Below are 17,476 nucleotides of genomic sequence, written 5' to 3'. Positions count from 1 at the left end.
ATCAGAGGTTATTACCACAATACATCAGCGATTCTGCAGCGGTGCGCTTGCGGTGATTACCCTGAGTGCCATCATGTGTTATACTGCATCTCTCCGTTCCCCCTTATAGATAAAAATGTATTCGTTTGGTCTCACCGCGTTATTTATCTCGCTGCAGGAGTGTCGGGACTCCTCCTGCCTGGAGACAAGCACACGACTAGCTGGCATGTTGGGTTTTTTGCAATTATCGGAAGAACTGGCTAATTAGTTGTTCTCTACTCTTTGTCTCATGGCCCATGTGGAACAGCTGTGATTGGACGGAGCCCAGGCCACCCTCTCGTCCCCAGTCTCCAGCGATGGCCCTGCCCCGCTCCTGTGGACGCCGAGTCGGGGACAGAACATCCACGGCCCCTGCTCGTGCCATGGGGACACGCAAGATGGTGAGTGCGCCGGTTTCCATGGTAACCTGGGTCTCGGAGTGCGAGCTTACATTTTGCACAGCGTGGGAGAGAGATGGGGGGATGATGGCCAGCGAGCAGAGGGAGGGTGCGAAGAAGAACTGGAGAGGCAGAACGACGCCGGTGACCGAGAGGCAGGTGACGGGGCGTCCCCCATCCATCAGGACAGCTGAGGCGGCCTGTCTGTCTCTCCCTGTCTCGCTCTCTTTGCCCGGCTGTCTGTCTCCCGCGCTCGCCTTTCTTCTCCCCTTCTGATATTGACGGGACTGCGCTGGGAGAAGAGCTGTGTCAGCCCCGGTGACAGGTCTCCATGGAGATGTCCGTCAGTCTGTGGGCGCGTGCGCGTGTTGATCGCCATGGTGACAGGTCTCCATGGAGATGTCCGTCAGTCAGCGTGCATGTGTGTTTATTGCGTTTGTCAGTGGGAGTGTTTATCTGTCTGAGCTTTCTGCTGTGCGTCAGTCAGATTCATGCCACACACACACACACACACACACACACACACACATACTAAATACTACAATTAGACTGGAATTTCCAACTTGACACCAATATCCTGAAAAACACTATTTTCTTTGGACAGCTGTTACGTCCTGTATACAATATACTGCACATACAAAGAAGTGTAAACCAGGCTAATAAATTCTAATTCTAATGAAGATTAATTAAATACAGTATAGCAGTATGTATGTTTCCATGAGAACCAATTCATACTACCAAGGTTTAAGATGTTAATAATAATTAGTGTATAGCAAGAGCTCACGGCACAGCAACACACATTACATGTGCATGCACTTAATTGTGAATATACCTATTGAATGCTAATATAAATAAAAACGAATAAAGATTAATTGCATCACACTGTAGCAATTTGCATGTTAGTATAAGGACTCATTCATGCCACTGAGCCGCAAAAAAGGTATCAATCAGAACAAGACTCATGTTTGTTGTAAGTTATTGTAAGTACGTTAACGCACAGTTTCTGTGGTGTAGTGGTTATCGTGTTTGCCAACCATGCGAAAGGTCCTCGGTTCCATACAGTGCAGAAACAGACTCCTTTCTTGGAGCAGTGGTGGCCATGCGGGTAAGGAAGCTGTGTCAAAATGAAAAGGATGTGGGTTCAAATCCCGAACCACCAAGGCACCACTGAGGTGCACCTGGGTTAAATGCACAGAGACCACATTTCACTGGATGCACCGGGTGCTGTGCTTTAGTGTATATCACTTTCAAAAGGAATTCATTTGTGTCTTGCGAACATAATACTAGCAAAAAAAAAATGTTTGTAGCCTGTACAGTACTTACATTTTAGTTTAAATCTTCTGTAATGTTACAATACTTGTGTATATATATTTTTCTTTCTTTTACGATTGCGCTATGGGGGGGTCTGTGTTAAACAGTATTTCAATACATGGTATGCTGTGTATACTGTTTTACTGACAATAAATCACTGTTGAATCTTGAATAAAAGACAAAAACAATAAACCATACAATGTACAGTTATGCCGTTATTTAAAGCCAATAATATGCAGGCAATACACACATATACCCTGCATACGCACACTCTCACACACCTAGGCTTAGCCCGTCACAGCAATACACATCAGAATGCATCAACATGCTGACTGCTGTACGCTGTGATCCGGCAACAACAAAAGCCCTGACAGGCCTCCACCTCTTCTGTGGTTCAGGTCAGGACCAAACATGCAATCTGGGAAAGGAGGAAAGAAAAGTGCTGAAGTAAGTCCCCGCTAAAATAGCTGAGGGACACACACACACACACACACACACCAGAGCTGCTGCAACAGTGCGGTAGTTTACACGCGTTCGTAAATGACCAAGAGACATCCTGATTAATGGTGGTGGTTTGGCACCGCCCCCGCCCCTGCTGATGCGAATCGAGTGCATCAACGCGCTTAGCGCTCCTGAGGGCCGATTAATTGTTTGCTGGAGCGGCATTTGTGTCTTGTGACCTTGGGGGGTGTTCCTCTCCAGAAAGCTGCCGAGCTCTAGAGCTTGCTGCCTCTGATTCGATCCCCCAGCCATTTTGAACGCAAATCGAGCAACCGGTGCATGCAGAAGGGCCGTACGGAAAGCAAAATGCCATAAACTTTGTTAGGGTCCGACCGGGCACAAAGTGTGGCCGTGACAGAGTGTTTCAGAATGCGTGACAGTAGAGAAACCACAGTGTGTAGAGCTCTAAATCTCTGGTCTATAGTACCTACCTTTTCCGGGTGATTCTCACTTTGAAAAATTTGTTTCATTAAATGTCCATTTTTTTAATGAAATGTTAATTCGATTTGCAATTCACGGCCGCTGTCGTCCGGTGATGTGTTTTAATTATTGAAAGAGTCTTGCGCTCGTGGTGAAAGCCGAGCTTTTATAAAGCCGCGTTTGTCAGGTCGGGATGGATTCTGTTGGGATTGGGCTGAGTTTTGTTGGGCTAAGTCCGGGTTAGGCCTAACTTTTGAGCTTTTTAGCTCTAACAGCTCTAACTGTGTGCATGTATGTGTAGAGGGAAGCAGGAGTTCTCTCCTTGCCGTACACCCGCACAGGCAGATGAATATATATGTCGCCATCTCACGGCAAATTGCTCTTCATGCTCCCCTTACCGCAACATCCTCTCCGCTTTTCCGCACAACCATAACGGCCAGCCCCTAAACTTTATGACACATGAAAGCTCAAGATGTCGGTTTCAGCACGTCCTTCACATCCTATCAAATCCTGTCGCTCCATTTCTTTCCCCTTCCCGACATTCCTGCAACCTCCTGTGGTTAAGTCAATAGCCGTAATACACACTCTTGCCCTTGACAGATGAATGTGCATCTTCTGTGAGTAAAATAGGGCTGATGCGGGTATGGAATCGATGTTGCGAGCGATATTAACGCTCGTGAAAAGGCCGAGGGTTGCCGAACTGAGCCAGGAGCCGGCGCTGGTGTCCCGGACCCCTGCAGGAGCAGTGGGCGTATCGACTTGCACCATCGATTTACCTGTACAAACATTCAGGCTCAAACCCCGAACAGAATATTTCAATAACCTGGGGGCCCTTCTCCCACGAGGCGGGGACATAAATCAGCTATTACAGAGGCGATACAAAGGAGGGGGGCTCACTATTAGTCACGGTGCTTACCGCATGGGGAGAGCATTGCTTGTGTGTGTGTGGGAGAGAATGTATCTCACTCTGTGGCTTAGCTTTGCTTACATTCCCCAGCCTGTGCCAGGTTCCGGGGTCTTTAATGCCCCCCCTGAATATAGCTGATTAACATTACAGCGTGAACTTGGGTTTGGCCTGGAAAAAAGTGTGGCTTTCTCAATTTAAAATAATTAAAAAATAAACTCAGCACAATGTATATTTAGCTTTGTAAACTACTTAAATGTACAGTATTACAAATTGAAAATAGTTCAATCTCTTCATTCATCCCTCCCAGTAATTTTTTGCCGTTTTTCTTTTTTTTTTAGGTTTGCTTATCTTTCAGTTCACCTATAGTTTATTTCAACATGAAGGTTGTTCACCAACTTCCCAACTTCTTAGTTATTTAATCATACTTTTTCTGATTAGAAATCTAGCTCAGTAAAAGATCACAGTTGCATAGCAACACACAATATATGGCAAACGAAATTTTGCTATAATTATTTTTATTATTTTGAATTACGGGTGGCTATAATTATTAAATTATTTTAATATTATATATACGGACTGTTAATACAATTTACCGTTGAAACCTGTTGGACAAAATTTTATTCCTAAATCACATTTATGGTTATGTAATTCTCTGAATGATGCAGTCTGAGAAACTGGGGTGAAAACATTCGATCGTTCCCATCACATTGAAATGAACAGTCACATTACCGTAATAACGGTTAATTAAGACACTGCTAGCTCAAGCTCTGGCCGCATTTATCCGCAACATTACCTCCATGTCTGTTCCACTCTGTCTGCGTATCCAAGCTGCTTGACTCCTCCACCTGTTTGTGGCGTCGTGTTATTTAGCTCCCCGGCCGCTCCCTCTTGGCTGCAGTTCAGACAGTTGAAACGTTTTCTGGAGGCTTGCGGCGAGATGCCTGGGAAGGGCAGTCAAATCGCACCAGCACAGTGCTAACCCAACACTAACCAGGCAGTTTGATGTAAGGAACGTTTCCGGTGTCTTTTAATCTGTACATTAGGGCTGGAAAGCACAGAGGCTATGCATCCACCATGTTTTTTACTTTCTGCTTTTTTGACATATTAGCAATACAATCCTTGTAACGTTCAGCTGGGGAATATTGCCATACACGCTTCATCTTACCCTGATTTATTTCTTCCTTAACTCTCAAGCTGAATGACATGAAATGTAAAGTGAATTTATATGGCAGGCCGTGTGTTGCAGTGATTTTAATCAAAGTTGAGAGGCGTGGCTCGGAACTGAAGCAACGCAACGTGATAAAATCCTGATAATGTACGGCCTTTCGCATTTAGTCCGTGACAGCGTTATGATTAAATATCTTTAAATATTACTACTACCACAAATGCTACTATCACTAATAATAGTCACAATATATATGCTGTTGCTTAAAAGACATTCTGTAACTTTCAATTGATTAAAGTAGCAGTAACCAAAAAGGTAAAAAAAAGGTGTCTGTTTACCACACAATTCTACTCAATTACATTTTCAATCATGTTAAATAATGCTAAATACCTTGAATGCATTGTATTGTAGTTTTTCATTTTTTAAAGTTTTCATATTTGCTCTTGAAATAATTGTTTCAGGGGTATGCATTTACGGCATTTACCAGACGCCCTTATCCAGAGTGACTTACAATCAGTAGTTACAGGGACAGATACACTCAGGTTTAAGTGTCCTGCTCAGGGACATGATGGTAGTAAGTGGGGTTTGAACCCGGGTCTTCTGGTTCATAGGCGAGTGTGTTAACCACTAGGCTACTACTATGCTGGTATGCCTTTTTCAGTATGTTATTTTTAATTACTTAGAATATGAATTGGCGTGTTGCCAACATACTTAAATTCCAGATGCGGAAATATTAATAATTGTGACATTTTCTACATCTAGCCTGGAATTCAGGATGTTAATCAAACAGCGTTGCTTTTCCTGTTCACTCAGGCAGTAACATGAGTAAACAAAAGGCCGAATTTTAACAGAGTCGCTCTTAAACCAGACGTCAATACAGACCAGCGTAGCAAGAATCCAGATCAATTCAATTAAGTAAATCACCACCAGACACACTCGGCGCCGTAAAGTATGTCATTTGCTATCCCCGGTGCGGCCGTGGCGGTTAGCGGGAGAATATCCGCCCGACACAAAGAGCCCTTTCTCTGGGGGGCCTGACGGGGCTTAAAGCTCTTCACTGGGAGGGGCTGCAGAGACTCGAACAGCGCTGTGTCGCGCCAGTTAATGTCGTGATCTCCACAAAGCGCCCTCGTTTGGCTTGAGCCCACATTGTGAAGGTTTGCCGTGCGCGTTTCGCCTTGTGCTGCTTTGTGTCTAAATTTATCCCGCTCTGCCTTCGGTATGAAGAGCCCGGGTCTGCATCAGTGTCAAGATATAGTCTGAAAGATGATAACATTAAATGCATCTGCCTAATATCGAGTAACCTCTGACCCACCAAGGTATGTACTGTGGCATCAATGACATGTTTGCAGCGAGTGGATCAGACTTGAGAACCGGGGACTTTTGAAACTAGCATTTATCTTGCTAAAAATTGCCACTGAAGAAAAGTAGCATCCTCTAGACTAAACCCCCCCCCCCCCCCCCCCCCAAGATTTCCCAGCAGAACATTGTCCTGAACGTCACACACCCCACATGCAGCAATCTCTGCTTCACTGTGTGTTCTGAGCCTTCAGCGTTGCAATCTGTTCCTCCGCAAAGTCCCTCGGATTTGATTCTGCGTCCACCTCAATATCAGACTTGAAATCAAGTCATCAGTGTGATTCACTTCGCTCACGGCTGGTTGGCGCATGTGCTTGTGGTGCCGCAGCTGACTGGAGTTCAAGGCCCATTGCGGATTCTCAGAGACAACTGTGTCTCTGTGCAGAAAGATCTGATCCCTGCTGCAGAAGTGCTTCCTCCTCGGAACGCCACTGAGCCTAATTCAGTACCGGAGGATGTTCTTTGCCGCTGCGTTCACGCAGGATTCCTTTTTTGGTGGAATATTGCTATATTTTTGGGGGGGGGAAACACTATAGTGACAAAACCTATTACGGACTGAAGGGGGTAAAGAGAATGAACCCGCATTTATGATGTCGGGTTTGGCAAGACTTCAGGCTCAGGTAAGGTTTGGGCTAAGTCCTTTGCTTCTTATCATTGTCATACCACCCAAACACCCCGCCTGCACCTCCGCTTTCTTGATATGTCTCTAGAGCACGTGTTCGTTTCTTACTGTAGTAGCGAGTGGTGGAAGGGTTGACAATATCCAAAAGAACAATAATATTAAAGCCTCTGAAATGGCACCACGGCAGCGGGTGAATCTTTAAAAAAATGCTGGGGCAATTATAGGTTTATAATTTTTCATAATAACTTCAATGTTAGTAGGAATGTTGAATTCTTTTTTCTAATCAGTGAAGGGTAAATGTATTATTATATTACTAACTTGCCCAACGGGACGTGAAAGAGGGCATGAATTCTGATTTGATCTGTATTTAAGACCATCTTCAGGAATGTAGACTGTGCAAAGAATTCTCAACTGTGTCGCATTAAGGCAAAAAATCTGACTCAAGTCACCTCAGCCTGGCAGGGTGAACACACACAGGGCACAATCTCAATCAGCCTCATGTTTTATCTCCTAAATCGATCGCCGCAAGTTCTACGTTTCCCGGCTCCACCTTTCAAGCAGCCTGCCGGCTGGCTGCCTGGGGTCTGATGGATCCTCAGTGAGCGTGAGCGCTGCCACCTTGATGTCGCCTTCGAAATCGGAGCTGGGGAGCCAGTCCGGCCTTCCGTAGTTCTGGCAGACCCTCGGACGTAACGACCAGGGATCTGATGTGCACCCGTCTGAAGCGTGCACACACGTATGGACCTCTGGATCCAGAGCAAACATCAGGTTATGGATGTCTGTGTGTGCAACTACAAGGCCAGAACCATTTCTTTCTGGTTAGAGGGGTCAGGTCCTTGCAAGGATATAAAAACTAGTGTGTCTATGTGTGATCGTGTGTTAAAGAGGGATGAAGGGGGATGGTTGCATGTGAGGAAACCAGCTGTAGAAGGAGAGAGAGGAACGAAGGGAGGTGTACGGAAAGAGGGAAGAGTTTTTTTTTTTTGCAAAGGTAGCCATGGAAACGCCTCTCGTCGCTAAGATTTGAATTGAGGCAGAGGGAGGTGTGTTGAGGAGGGATGGTGGATCGGGGAGTCCTCGACTCTCGCCACCGTCCCTCCTCCTTGTGTGAAATGCTGGGCCGGGGGTTGGGGGTTAATATGTGTCAGTGGAGCAGGTTAATCTTTCATCAAACGGAGGGGTCACAGCCGTGCACACACACCAACATGATACTCTTGCAAACACACACACACCCGCACGCACACTCACACTCACACTCACCAGTTCACATGTGTACCCAACCGCCACAATAAAACAGACATATTCCTTCTCTCTGTACCCTTGTGCTATATGTATACATTTTATTTGTAATATGCAGATTTTTCTAAGTTGAAATATTACGAAATGTAAATTCTGAATATAGTCTATGCTGACATGTATTTATTTTCTGAAGGCCTAATTTTTTTTTTTTAAGAGTTTTCAAGGTTTATTTTCTGTATTTTTATTGCTTGAACTTTGAACCCTGACTGGTTGAGACAAGAACGAGAAAGAGCGTGATGGGTGATGAGCAGATGGTTAGTGCAAGCTCACATCTAGCAAGGTCTACAATATTAGTGACGGTGTATGTTGAGAGTTGCCAAGGTAATTCAGGAAGACGTCCTGGCCGCCATTTTAGTTACGTTGGCGAGACGCGCAGTTTCGGCCTGCACTGTTAAAGACGGTGAACGTGACTTTCATCTGGACGAGGTGGTTGGTCTGAATTCTCAGGCACCTGCTCCGTTTTGTTTGCCCAGTGAGTGAAGCAACCGCACCAGATTTTGGGTCTCACCGCGCCCAAGCATCGGAATCAGGCCCATCAGGTATTTTATTTAGTAACATGTCAACATAGGGGTTTAAAATGCTGGTTTGAGTTTAGAATTACTAAACTGAGTTTAAATGCAAACAAATATACAAAGAATAACAGATTTTCATAAATATCTTATTTTGTGGTGTCTGTATATAGTTTTATTCTAATTCAGTGCTGCGTGAAGTTGATTCATTTAATAAAACATCCAGTCCGGTGAGAGAGCACGTAAACTGCTTGATGAACACGTATGATTGTATGAACACAGGACACTCCGTAGTGATGATAATTCTGTTGCAAGCCTGTTCCAGTGGCATGGGGGGGGGGCGCTACATCTCTCTCTCTCTCTCAAACGCTCATACATTCAGACATGGGCTGACCCTGATTGGCTGAAGTCAGGGATGGTGCTACAAGATGCTGGAAGAAGGTGGATGGTTAAGAGGAATTGGTTTGACGGGGTGCTGGGGATGGAAAAGGAATGCAATGCACATTTTCCATCAGCCTCGTGGTCGATTCTGTTCGTCATCAGCATCATTTGATTGCCAATTGACACAGGGTGTCTCTCAAAGTCAAGAAAGGACCCTTAATAGGATGCATTTCAAGGCGCCAAGTCATCAAATCCCACCAGTCAAGTGTTCCAATGTCACTCAGGGAACTTTTCAAGGACGCACAAGTGTGGATGCAACCACAGTCCAGTACACACACAAGGGGCCTATTACCTGACACTAGGTTTGAAGGACCCATTTTGGAAGTACCTCTCCTACCCATCCTGGACACTGAGAATTACCATTTGCATTTACAGCATTTACATCAGACGCCCTTATCCATAGCGCCTTACAATCAGTAGTTACTGGAGACAAAGGAGACACTGCAGAACAGCACACGGTGCACGCAACGAAATTGGGGAGCTGTGGGCAGCCATGAAAGGCACCCGGTATGGCACTTGGCTCAGTGGCACCTCAGTGGCAACCTTGCCATTTTGATGCTGCTTCCTTCCAGACTTACATGAGAAATCTTGCATGAGTTCCTCCTTTTCAAAAAGGCAAGCAATATGATTATGGGGTTTGAACCAGGGTCTTCTGGTAAATTGGCGAGTGAGTTACACACTAGGCTACAAGGACGTCTCTTGGACATCTGTGATATGTCAGGTGGGATGAGGTGGTTTGAATTTGTGATAATAGATTTGTGGGATAATTAACACATGCTGCTCCTCAACCTGGACTGATGAAGGAGACATGAAGGTAATAAATCTGGTCATCGGCCAACTGGACAACAGGATAAATATGATAAATGGTTAAATATGAATATAATATTAACGCAGCCTGAGTTTGGTTGCAATGCAGTCTAATTTAATTGTGGTCAGAGCTGGCCTCTCATATCCTCAATAACAGTATTTATCATTGTCTAGATCATATTCATCAAATACTGTGCGATGCTAATGTGTAGAAAGTGATGAGAATAACAACTAACTGCACCATGAAATGATGGGGCAGAAACTGGGCTAAAATACACTGTCTACAGTACAATTTAATCAAAGCGGTGATGACATGATGTTTTGTTGAGCAGCCCCATCGTTGAAATCCACAACTTGGTTTCCCCCAGGTCCTGGCCTCTGCAGCTGTTCTGCACATCTGTAAACAGGAACGCTGCCCGGGCGGGATTGCAGAATCATCGCTTTGTCCTCTGCACTCAGACGAGTTCCAGCACATTTGTGGTTAAAGCGAAAGTAACAAGAGATTATGTGTTGCAGAAATGCAACGTTTGCAGTGACAGCTATCAAAACACAGGCGTGTGTGTGTGTGCGTGTGTGTGCATGTGCACACAAACGCATGCAGGCGGGTATTTTTTGCAGCTTACGCTGCAGATCTGATACGGCCCGGTGTCCTTGCGTGTGTGTTTTAATGTCATTGCACCGTGCATGTGCACCGCTGATCAATCTCACCTCTTCGTTCCGCTGTCCCTCCCTCCATCCCTCCTCCGTCCCTTTACCACTCGCCACGGCGTCCGTCTGCTTTATATGCATCTCTGTGTTGTCATCTCTCCTCCTTCCATCTTTCTGCTTTATATTCGACTCTGTGTCAAGCCTACCCCTCCTTCCTTTTCTATCTTTTTCTTCCCCCCTCTCTCACTCTTTAGATGGAATTATTAATATTTATGTTTCTGTCTCTACTTCTCCCTTTATCTCTTTCTTCTCTTTCTGTCTACAACCTGTCTTCCTGCCTATCAGATGCTGTCTACATTTTCTCCTCCCTGCTTTATTCCGTTCACCCCGTCTCTCTCTCTCTCTCTGCAGCTGTTATGTATTCATCTATTAGTGTTGATAATTCCATCCTCTCCCTGCAGCTGTACAGTCATCTATCAGTTTAATAATTCCACCCTTCCTTCCCTCCCTTTCGCTCGGTCTTTCACAGAGTGCCGGCGTGTGTGCGTCGGATGAGTTTCGCGTGCGTCGCGGCATCATCATCATTAATAACCAGGCCGCCTCCCTTGCGTAAGGTTAGCCAGGTCTAAATACCCTGCAGCGGGAGGAGAGGGTTTCTCTCCGGGGGTGGGGGCCGTCGGAGTTAGCCATCCATCAGCCTTCACGCAATGCACCATTCACTGCCATACTAGCCCCCGAGGGCTACCAATTATGGCATGGTATGGACATAAGGATTAACGCAGTGGTCCAAGTAGGAGTGTTGTTCTAGTGCACACTCGGGGATTAGTTTTGTAATCCCAGCACTGATAATTTATGGCCTTGAGGAAAAATATGGACCATTGCTTGCTCCGATATGGGGAGCCATGCATCAGCAATATGAGCAACGTGTTCTAGTTCTGTTGTCTATGTCCTATGTTCGTGAACAATGTTAACTTTGGGGGGATTATGCATTATTTTTTTTCCCATGTAAATGTTGCTTGCATAATGTTAGATACTAATTTACCACACCAGAGCAAACTGCCGTCTGTATGGGGCCGAGACCCACTTGCACAGACGCAAGAAATACTGTGGTTAAGTGACACACACACAGCTTTTTATTAGCCAATTTTGGCTAGATTGGGATCTTTGGGATAGCACTGCACTCTTAAATGCAGTTTAAGGAATCTACAGCACAGCGAGCCTTTGAAAAGCAGTGCAATATAAAAGTCCCATAAGCCGTGATGCAGTTATCATGTCGGGATTTTCAAGTGAACTTGATCGTTATCGTTTGAAGTGCTGCAGTATTTGCAATAGGCGCCCACTGAGAGCTGCTCTGCAAAGTCTGCGTTTAGCTTTGCTAATCTATATTCTTTTTATTTCTTTCTTTCTTTCTTTCTTTCCACAGTAACACATCCAGTCCTCTGAAAGATCCACTCAAATCCACCCAAGGGATGCGCAGAGTACACTAATGCAATTCTCGAAGAGAAAATAAATAAGGACGAAAATAACAAAAGGAAGATAGAACGCTAGGCTACAGTCAATGGGAAAAAAGAGAACCCATGGATGGTTGAACAGGAGCCTGCATTTAAAAGAACAAGACAAGAAAAGGGCCAGCATCCCTCTTTCTGAAGTCGCCTTATCAACACTCAAGGAAAAGGGGCAGGGTCATGACCCAGTTGCCATGCGCATCACCACGGTGACCGGCCTTCCCAGCCCCACTCCCCTCCTCCTATTGGCCCAGCTGCTTTTGTGGGTCCTCCCCTCAGGACGAGAGACGGCAGGGGCCGCCTTGACGACCTGCCCCTCCCCTTGCACCTGCTCCAATCAGGCGAGCAGGGTGATCTGCACAAGGCGGAGCCTGGATGAGATCCCCGAGAGCATATCGGTCAACACGCGATACCTCAACTTGCAGGAGAATTCGATACAGGTAAATATTGACTAGTCTACTTATCTTGGTGTGTGTGTGTCAACAGCTTTGTGGCTTAAATTGATGCTGTTATAAAGGGGCCAAACAGTGAGAGCAAGCAAATGGCGCTGTGAAAAAATAAGATTATTGTTTATTCACGCAAATCTTCGCTTTGCTCTTATAGTTGTTGACAAAAAAAGCTGCATATTAAAACTGCTCATTAAAAAAAAAAATAAAGCTATTAATCATGCTTCCCTCTTAGCGTTAAAAATTCTGATTCGTTTTGCTGTATCCTCGAGCCCCACTTGAAATGATTAAAAATCTAAAAATGTTTTAACACCTGAAGGCATCCGAGATTCTCTGGCAGCTTTTTCTCCCTCCCTTCGCAACGCGCCCAGAGCGTACAGCTTTGACAGACCGCCACCACCCCCCCCCCCCCCCCCCCCGAGTCCAACACCCCCACCCCTCCATTTAACACCCCGCCCAACCCCCACCCCACCCGACAACACTCTTCGTGTTCCATATACAGGGAGGACACTGTGGCGTCATGCCAGATGAACACCACCCAAGGAATAGAGCCGTGGCCACTTGAATTGCGCTGAACATGTAGTTCCTTGTGGCGCTTCGTATGTGTGAAATGTCTTTTGCTATTTAGGTCTTATATGGCCTGATCTCGTCTTCTCTCCCCTAAACGGCTCGTTTTAATTACTCCCGTGAGGGAACTGCGTTGAGACTGTCTTGTGTAGCATGTCTGTGGAAACTGCTTTAATCCCTCATGTTCTAGTTCTATCTTTTTTTAGGCCTTTTTGTGCTCTGTAAATATTTTTTTCTTCTTGCTCTCTCTGGTACTATATCAGCATTAGAGTAACATCACACACCTGCTTGGCTCCATTGCTTTACATAGAAACAAGTGTGCACACATTAGCTCACACTGCCATAACCAGTTCAAGAGCGAACGTTAACCTTGTCCTCCTCAATTACCTTCCAGCATCTGATGGAATACGCCTAGATTGCCTTGTGTCTGTGTTGTCTCATGCATAACAAGGTGGAAAAGCTAACAAACAAATCCCGTTTCTTATGCTCTCAGGTGATCAAATCGGACACGTTCAAGCACCTGAGGCATCTGGAGATCCTTCAGCTCTCTAAAAACCAGATTCGACAAATTGAGGTGGGCGCTTTCAATGGCCTCCCAAACCTCAACACACTGGAGCTGTTTGACAACCGCCTCACCCAGGTGCCATCAGGGGCCTTCGAGTACCTTAGCAAGCTACGTGAGCTCTGGCTTCGCAACAACCCCATTGAGACCCTCCCAGGCTATGTCTTCAACCGTGTGCCCTCACTCCGGCGCCTTGACCTGGGCGAACTCAAGAAGCTTGGCTTCATTTCTGATGCCGCATTTGTGGGCCTGGTCAACCTCCGCTACCTGAACCTGGGCATGTGTGGTCTGAAGGAGATTCCCAACCTGACACCACTGGTGAGACTGGAGGAATTGGAGCTGTCAGGCAATCGGCTGAAGACCATTCGCCCGGGGTCTTTCCAGGGTCTGGTGTCCCTTCGCAAGCTTTGGCTGATGCACTCGCAGATGTTGGTGATTGAACGCAACGCCTTCGATGATCTCAAGAACTTGGAGGAGCTGAACCTGTCACACAACTCACTGAACTCGCTTCCTCATGACCTGTTCACGCCGCTTCACCAGCTTGAGCGGGTGCACCTTAACCACAACCCCTGGTTCTGCAACTGTGATGTCCTGTGGCTCAGTTGGTGGCTGAAGGAGACAGTGCCAAACAACACAACCTGTTGTGCCCGCTGCCATGCTCCTCCAGGCCTGCGGGGACGCTACATTGGAGAGCTGGATCAGAGCCACTTCACCTGCTACGCACCTGTTATTGTTGAGCCACCCACTGACCTGAATGTGACGGAAGGCATGGCAGCCGAACTCAAGTGTCGCACCGGCACATCGATGACCTCAGTCAACTGGATCACCCCCAATGGCACGCTTATGACCCATGGCTCCTACAGGGTGCGCATCTCCGTTCTGCATGATGGCACGCTCAACTTCACCAACGTCACACTCCGTGACACGGGCCAGTACACTTGCATGGTGACCAACTCAGCTGGCAACACTACTGCAACAGCCGTGCTCAACGTCACCGCAGCTGATGTCAGTGTCAACTACACTTACTTCACCACTGTCACTGTGGAAACGGTCGACCCTAAGGAAGAAGATGGAACCCTGGCTTCGCCGATCTCCCCAGTCCACCGTGGCTTCAATGAGACTATCATCCGAATTCCAGGGCCCACTCCATTCGGCGTGTCTGACATAATGCCCACCACAGCCTCCTCACTCTCAGGTGCATGGTCTTCGTCATCACCCCATTCCACCAGACCAACCTTCACCGTACCAATCACGATGGACCCTAGTTACAAGGGTCTTGATGATGTGATGAAAACCACCAAGATTATTATTGGCTGCTTTGTGGCCATAACCTTCATGGCAGCCGTGATGCTTGTGGTGTTCTACAAGCTGAGGAAGCAGCACCAGCTGCACAAACACCACGGCCCTGCCCGTGCCATCGAGATCATCAACGTGGAGGATGAATTGGGACCCGGGGCCAGTGTCAGAGGCAGTGGCATCTCCGGAGGTTCCACTGTGACCCAGAGTGGAGGGAGCAGCGGAGGCAGCCAGAGCCTGAGGCTGCACCACCCGGAGATAGTCAACCTTCCCAACCTGGCCCGAGCAGAGCATCTCAACCAGTACTACAAGGCTCACCACTTCAACAACAACATGATGGGCCTGGGGCTCGGAGGAGGCTCTGGAATTGGCCTCAACAACAACAACAACCCCTTGCCCTGTTCACAGTCCACCACCCCCATCTCCTGCACCCAGGTCCCTGTATCTGTGGGTGGTGGCACGTCCATGCCAATTTCTCTGCCCTCCCCGGTTCCTCTGCCCCAACTGGGCATCCATGGTTCACTTAAGGGCCTCATTGGGAAAGGGCAGAACCCTCAGATTGAGCCTCTGCTCTTCAAGAGTGGCTCCAAGGAGAACGTCCAAGAGACTCAGATCTAAGAGTGAGAGCGAGCGAGAGAAAGAGGGAGAGGGAGAAGGAGAGAGTTACGAGATTGAAGAAAAAAATTGCAGGTAGTGTTTGATGGATTCAGGTTGTGCACTTGACCCCTGTGGGCAGATTTGAGAAATCTTTGCGGTGGATGACCCCATCATGGTGTGAATTGTTATGTACAGTATGTGGTGGAGAGACGCTGGTAAGACACACCATAAGCCGCCGTGGTGAACAGCCATAAAGCCTGCGTTCACTGAGGAAGGGAGCGAAGTGCCAGTGCAAACACACCGCTGGTGAAACATGCAGCATTGACCAGCACTTTTCAAAATGTACACAAGATCAGATTGAGCGTAAACGTGCCAAATCTGCACCAACCTGTGCCAAAGTAGAGCCATTATGCCGCAATGTACATCAGCATACCCGGAACAAACCAGAATAACCAGAAAAAACGTGGATGTATCTCTGGATGTATCCAATTATGCTCATGCTCCATGCTCGGAGATACTTTAAAAAGACAAGAAATTCTCGACTGTAAGAATTCCTCCTGTACGCACAGTGGTGCAGAAGCATAAGAGTACGTATTTACAACCGAGTCACTTGGAACCAGACATATCAGAGTTTATACAGGAGCTTGCGGCATAATAGAGTTCATAATGTCTCAGATCAGCTTGCAGCCGTCCGCAGGGCTGATCTACCTGGCCAGAGAGGAACTGAGACAGGTGCAGAGCAGGATATCGGAAAAGGGGGAATAGTGGATACGGCTCAATCGGCTACGCTCCTCCTCTTGTAGGTTCCTTAACGGGTGGACTAGAAGGGACCTGTTTTCAAATCAAGGAACACAATAAATGGCAAAAACAAACAGTGGAATATATATGAATATATAAAATAATAATAAACAGCAAAAAAAAAAAAAGAAAATTCACAATATATAAATATATTTTCATTCAAAAGAAATAAATTATGGAAAGCCACGGTGTTTTGAAGATTATAGGAAATGCTGTTGTAGCGTTTATCCCTATGATAAACTCTGGCTTTAAGACGAAAAAAGAAAGGGAAACATACGACTCTTCTCTATTCCCCGTGGAACTGTGGGCCAACATCAGAAAGGGGAATAATAAACTCTGTGTTTTAATTCAAGTTTGGCTTAGATATTTTTTGCAAGTGACAAGCATTCCCTTTCCTGTCACATTTACATAATCAGGGTTATCGGTGCGTAATATTTGACATTCCCCCATTTATTGCAGTTAAATGTAATTAGCATAAAATGCCTTGCAACAACACCCAATAATAATAATAATAAATGGTCAAACCATAAAAACTTGCAGTTATAATAAGAAAGCATTTTATACTTTATGATGATGTTGATGATGATCTATTATTATTATTATTGTTGTTGTTGAAATGCACACCGAGGGGGAGTATGTCATGTATATGTTCTATAATATATATTTCTATATTATAGGCATTTCTATATATTTCTGTTTTATGTCCACTTGAAAGTGCTGTTTGTATTCCATTGTGTGAGAGGTGGTTGTCTTCTCCGCCAGTGGCCATAGACGCCATGCAACCCCAACCCCCAAAACAAAATGTCCACCCCTGTCTGCAACTGAACGTCGGCTGGAATGGCGTTAACAGCCCTGAAACCACCTCGCCCACCCCAAAAGAACGGGGTGGGAGAATGTCTCTCCGCCCTTCTACCCATCTCTGTTTTGTGGAAGAAACTTGGCCAGCCAGGACCCCAGTGTTGCTTTATTTTCCATAAATGTCTGCAGCGGATGTTCCGGAAAACAGCACACGGTGGATTATATAGCGACTCAGACTCCGAGTTTGTGCTCAAAGCGCTGAAGGAACTTGACAGAGTGGAGATACTCTACCGAGTGCAATGGAGGGGCTCTCCAAGCTTTTCACAGGTAAGGAACTCTCAGTGGGAGGCAAACAAGAGAATCTAGATTGAAATACTGTTTGTCAAGTCTTTTTTATGAAAAAAAAAGGACAAATAAATAAAGAATATAGAAACTTATAGAGCTCTTTTAAAAATGGAAAAAATATGAATAAGTGTCTTTCATTTTTGCTTTTCTCTAGTTT

General features: G+C 46.0%; 1 protein-coding gene across 1 annotated transcript in view; it reads left to right on the top strand.

Annotated features, from left to right (window-relative positions):
- Window positions 1-16,396, top strand: part of lrrc4ba (leucine rich repeat containing 4Ba) — a 28,182-nt gene extending 11,786 nt beyond the window's left edge. Inside the window, exons 2-4 of the mRNA XM_028986638.1 lie at window positions 287-419; window positions 11,829-12,350; window positions 13,417-16,396. Coding sequence (XP_028842471.1) covers window positions 11,964-12,350; window positions 13,417-15,399 — 2,370 coding nt within the window. The 5' untranslated portion in view covers window positions 287-419; window positions 11,829-11,963 and the 3' untranslated portion in view covers window positions 15,400-16,396. The remainder of the gene's footprint in view (window positions 1-286; window positions 420-11,828; window positions 12,351-13,416) is intronic.
- The last annotated feature ends 1,080 nt before the right edge of the window (window positions 16,397-17,476 follow it).

The sequence above is a fragment of the Denticeps clupeoides genome, chromosome 7, assembly GCF_900700375.1.
Source record: "Denticeps clupeoides chromosome 7, fDenClu1.1, whole genome shotgun sequence".
Taxonomy (NCBI): domain Eukaryota; kingdom Metazoa; phylum Chordata; class Actinopteri; order Clupeiformes; family Denticipitidae; genus Denticeps; species Denticeps clupeoides.
This window is presented reverse-complemented; position numbering and strand designations above follow the sequence as displayed.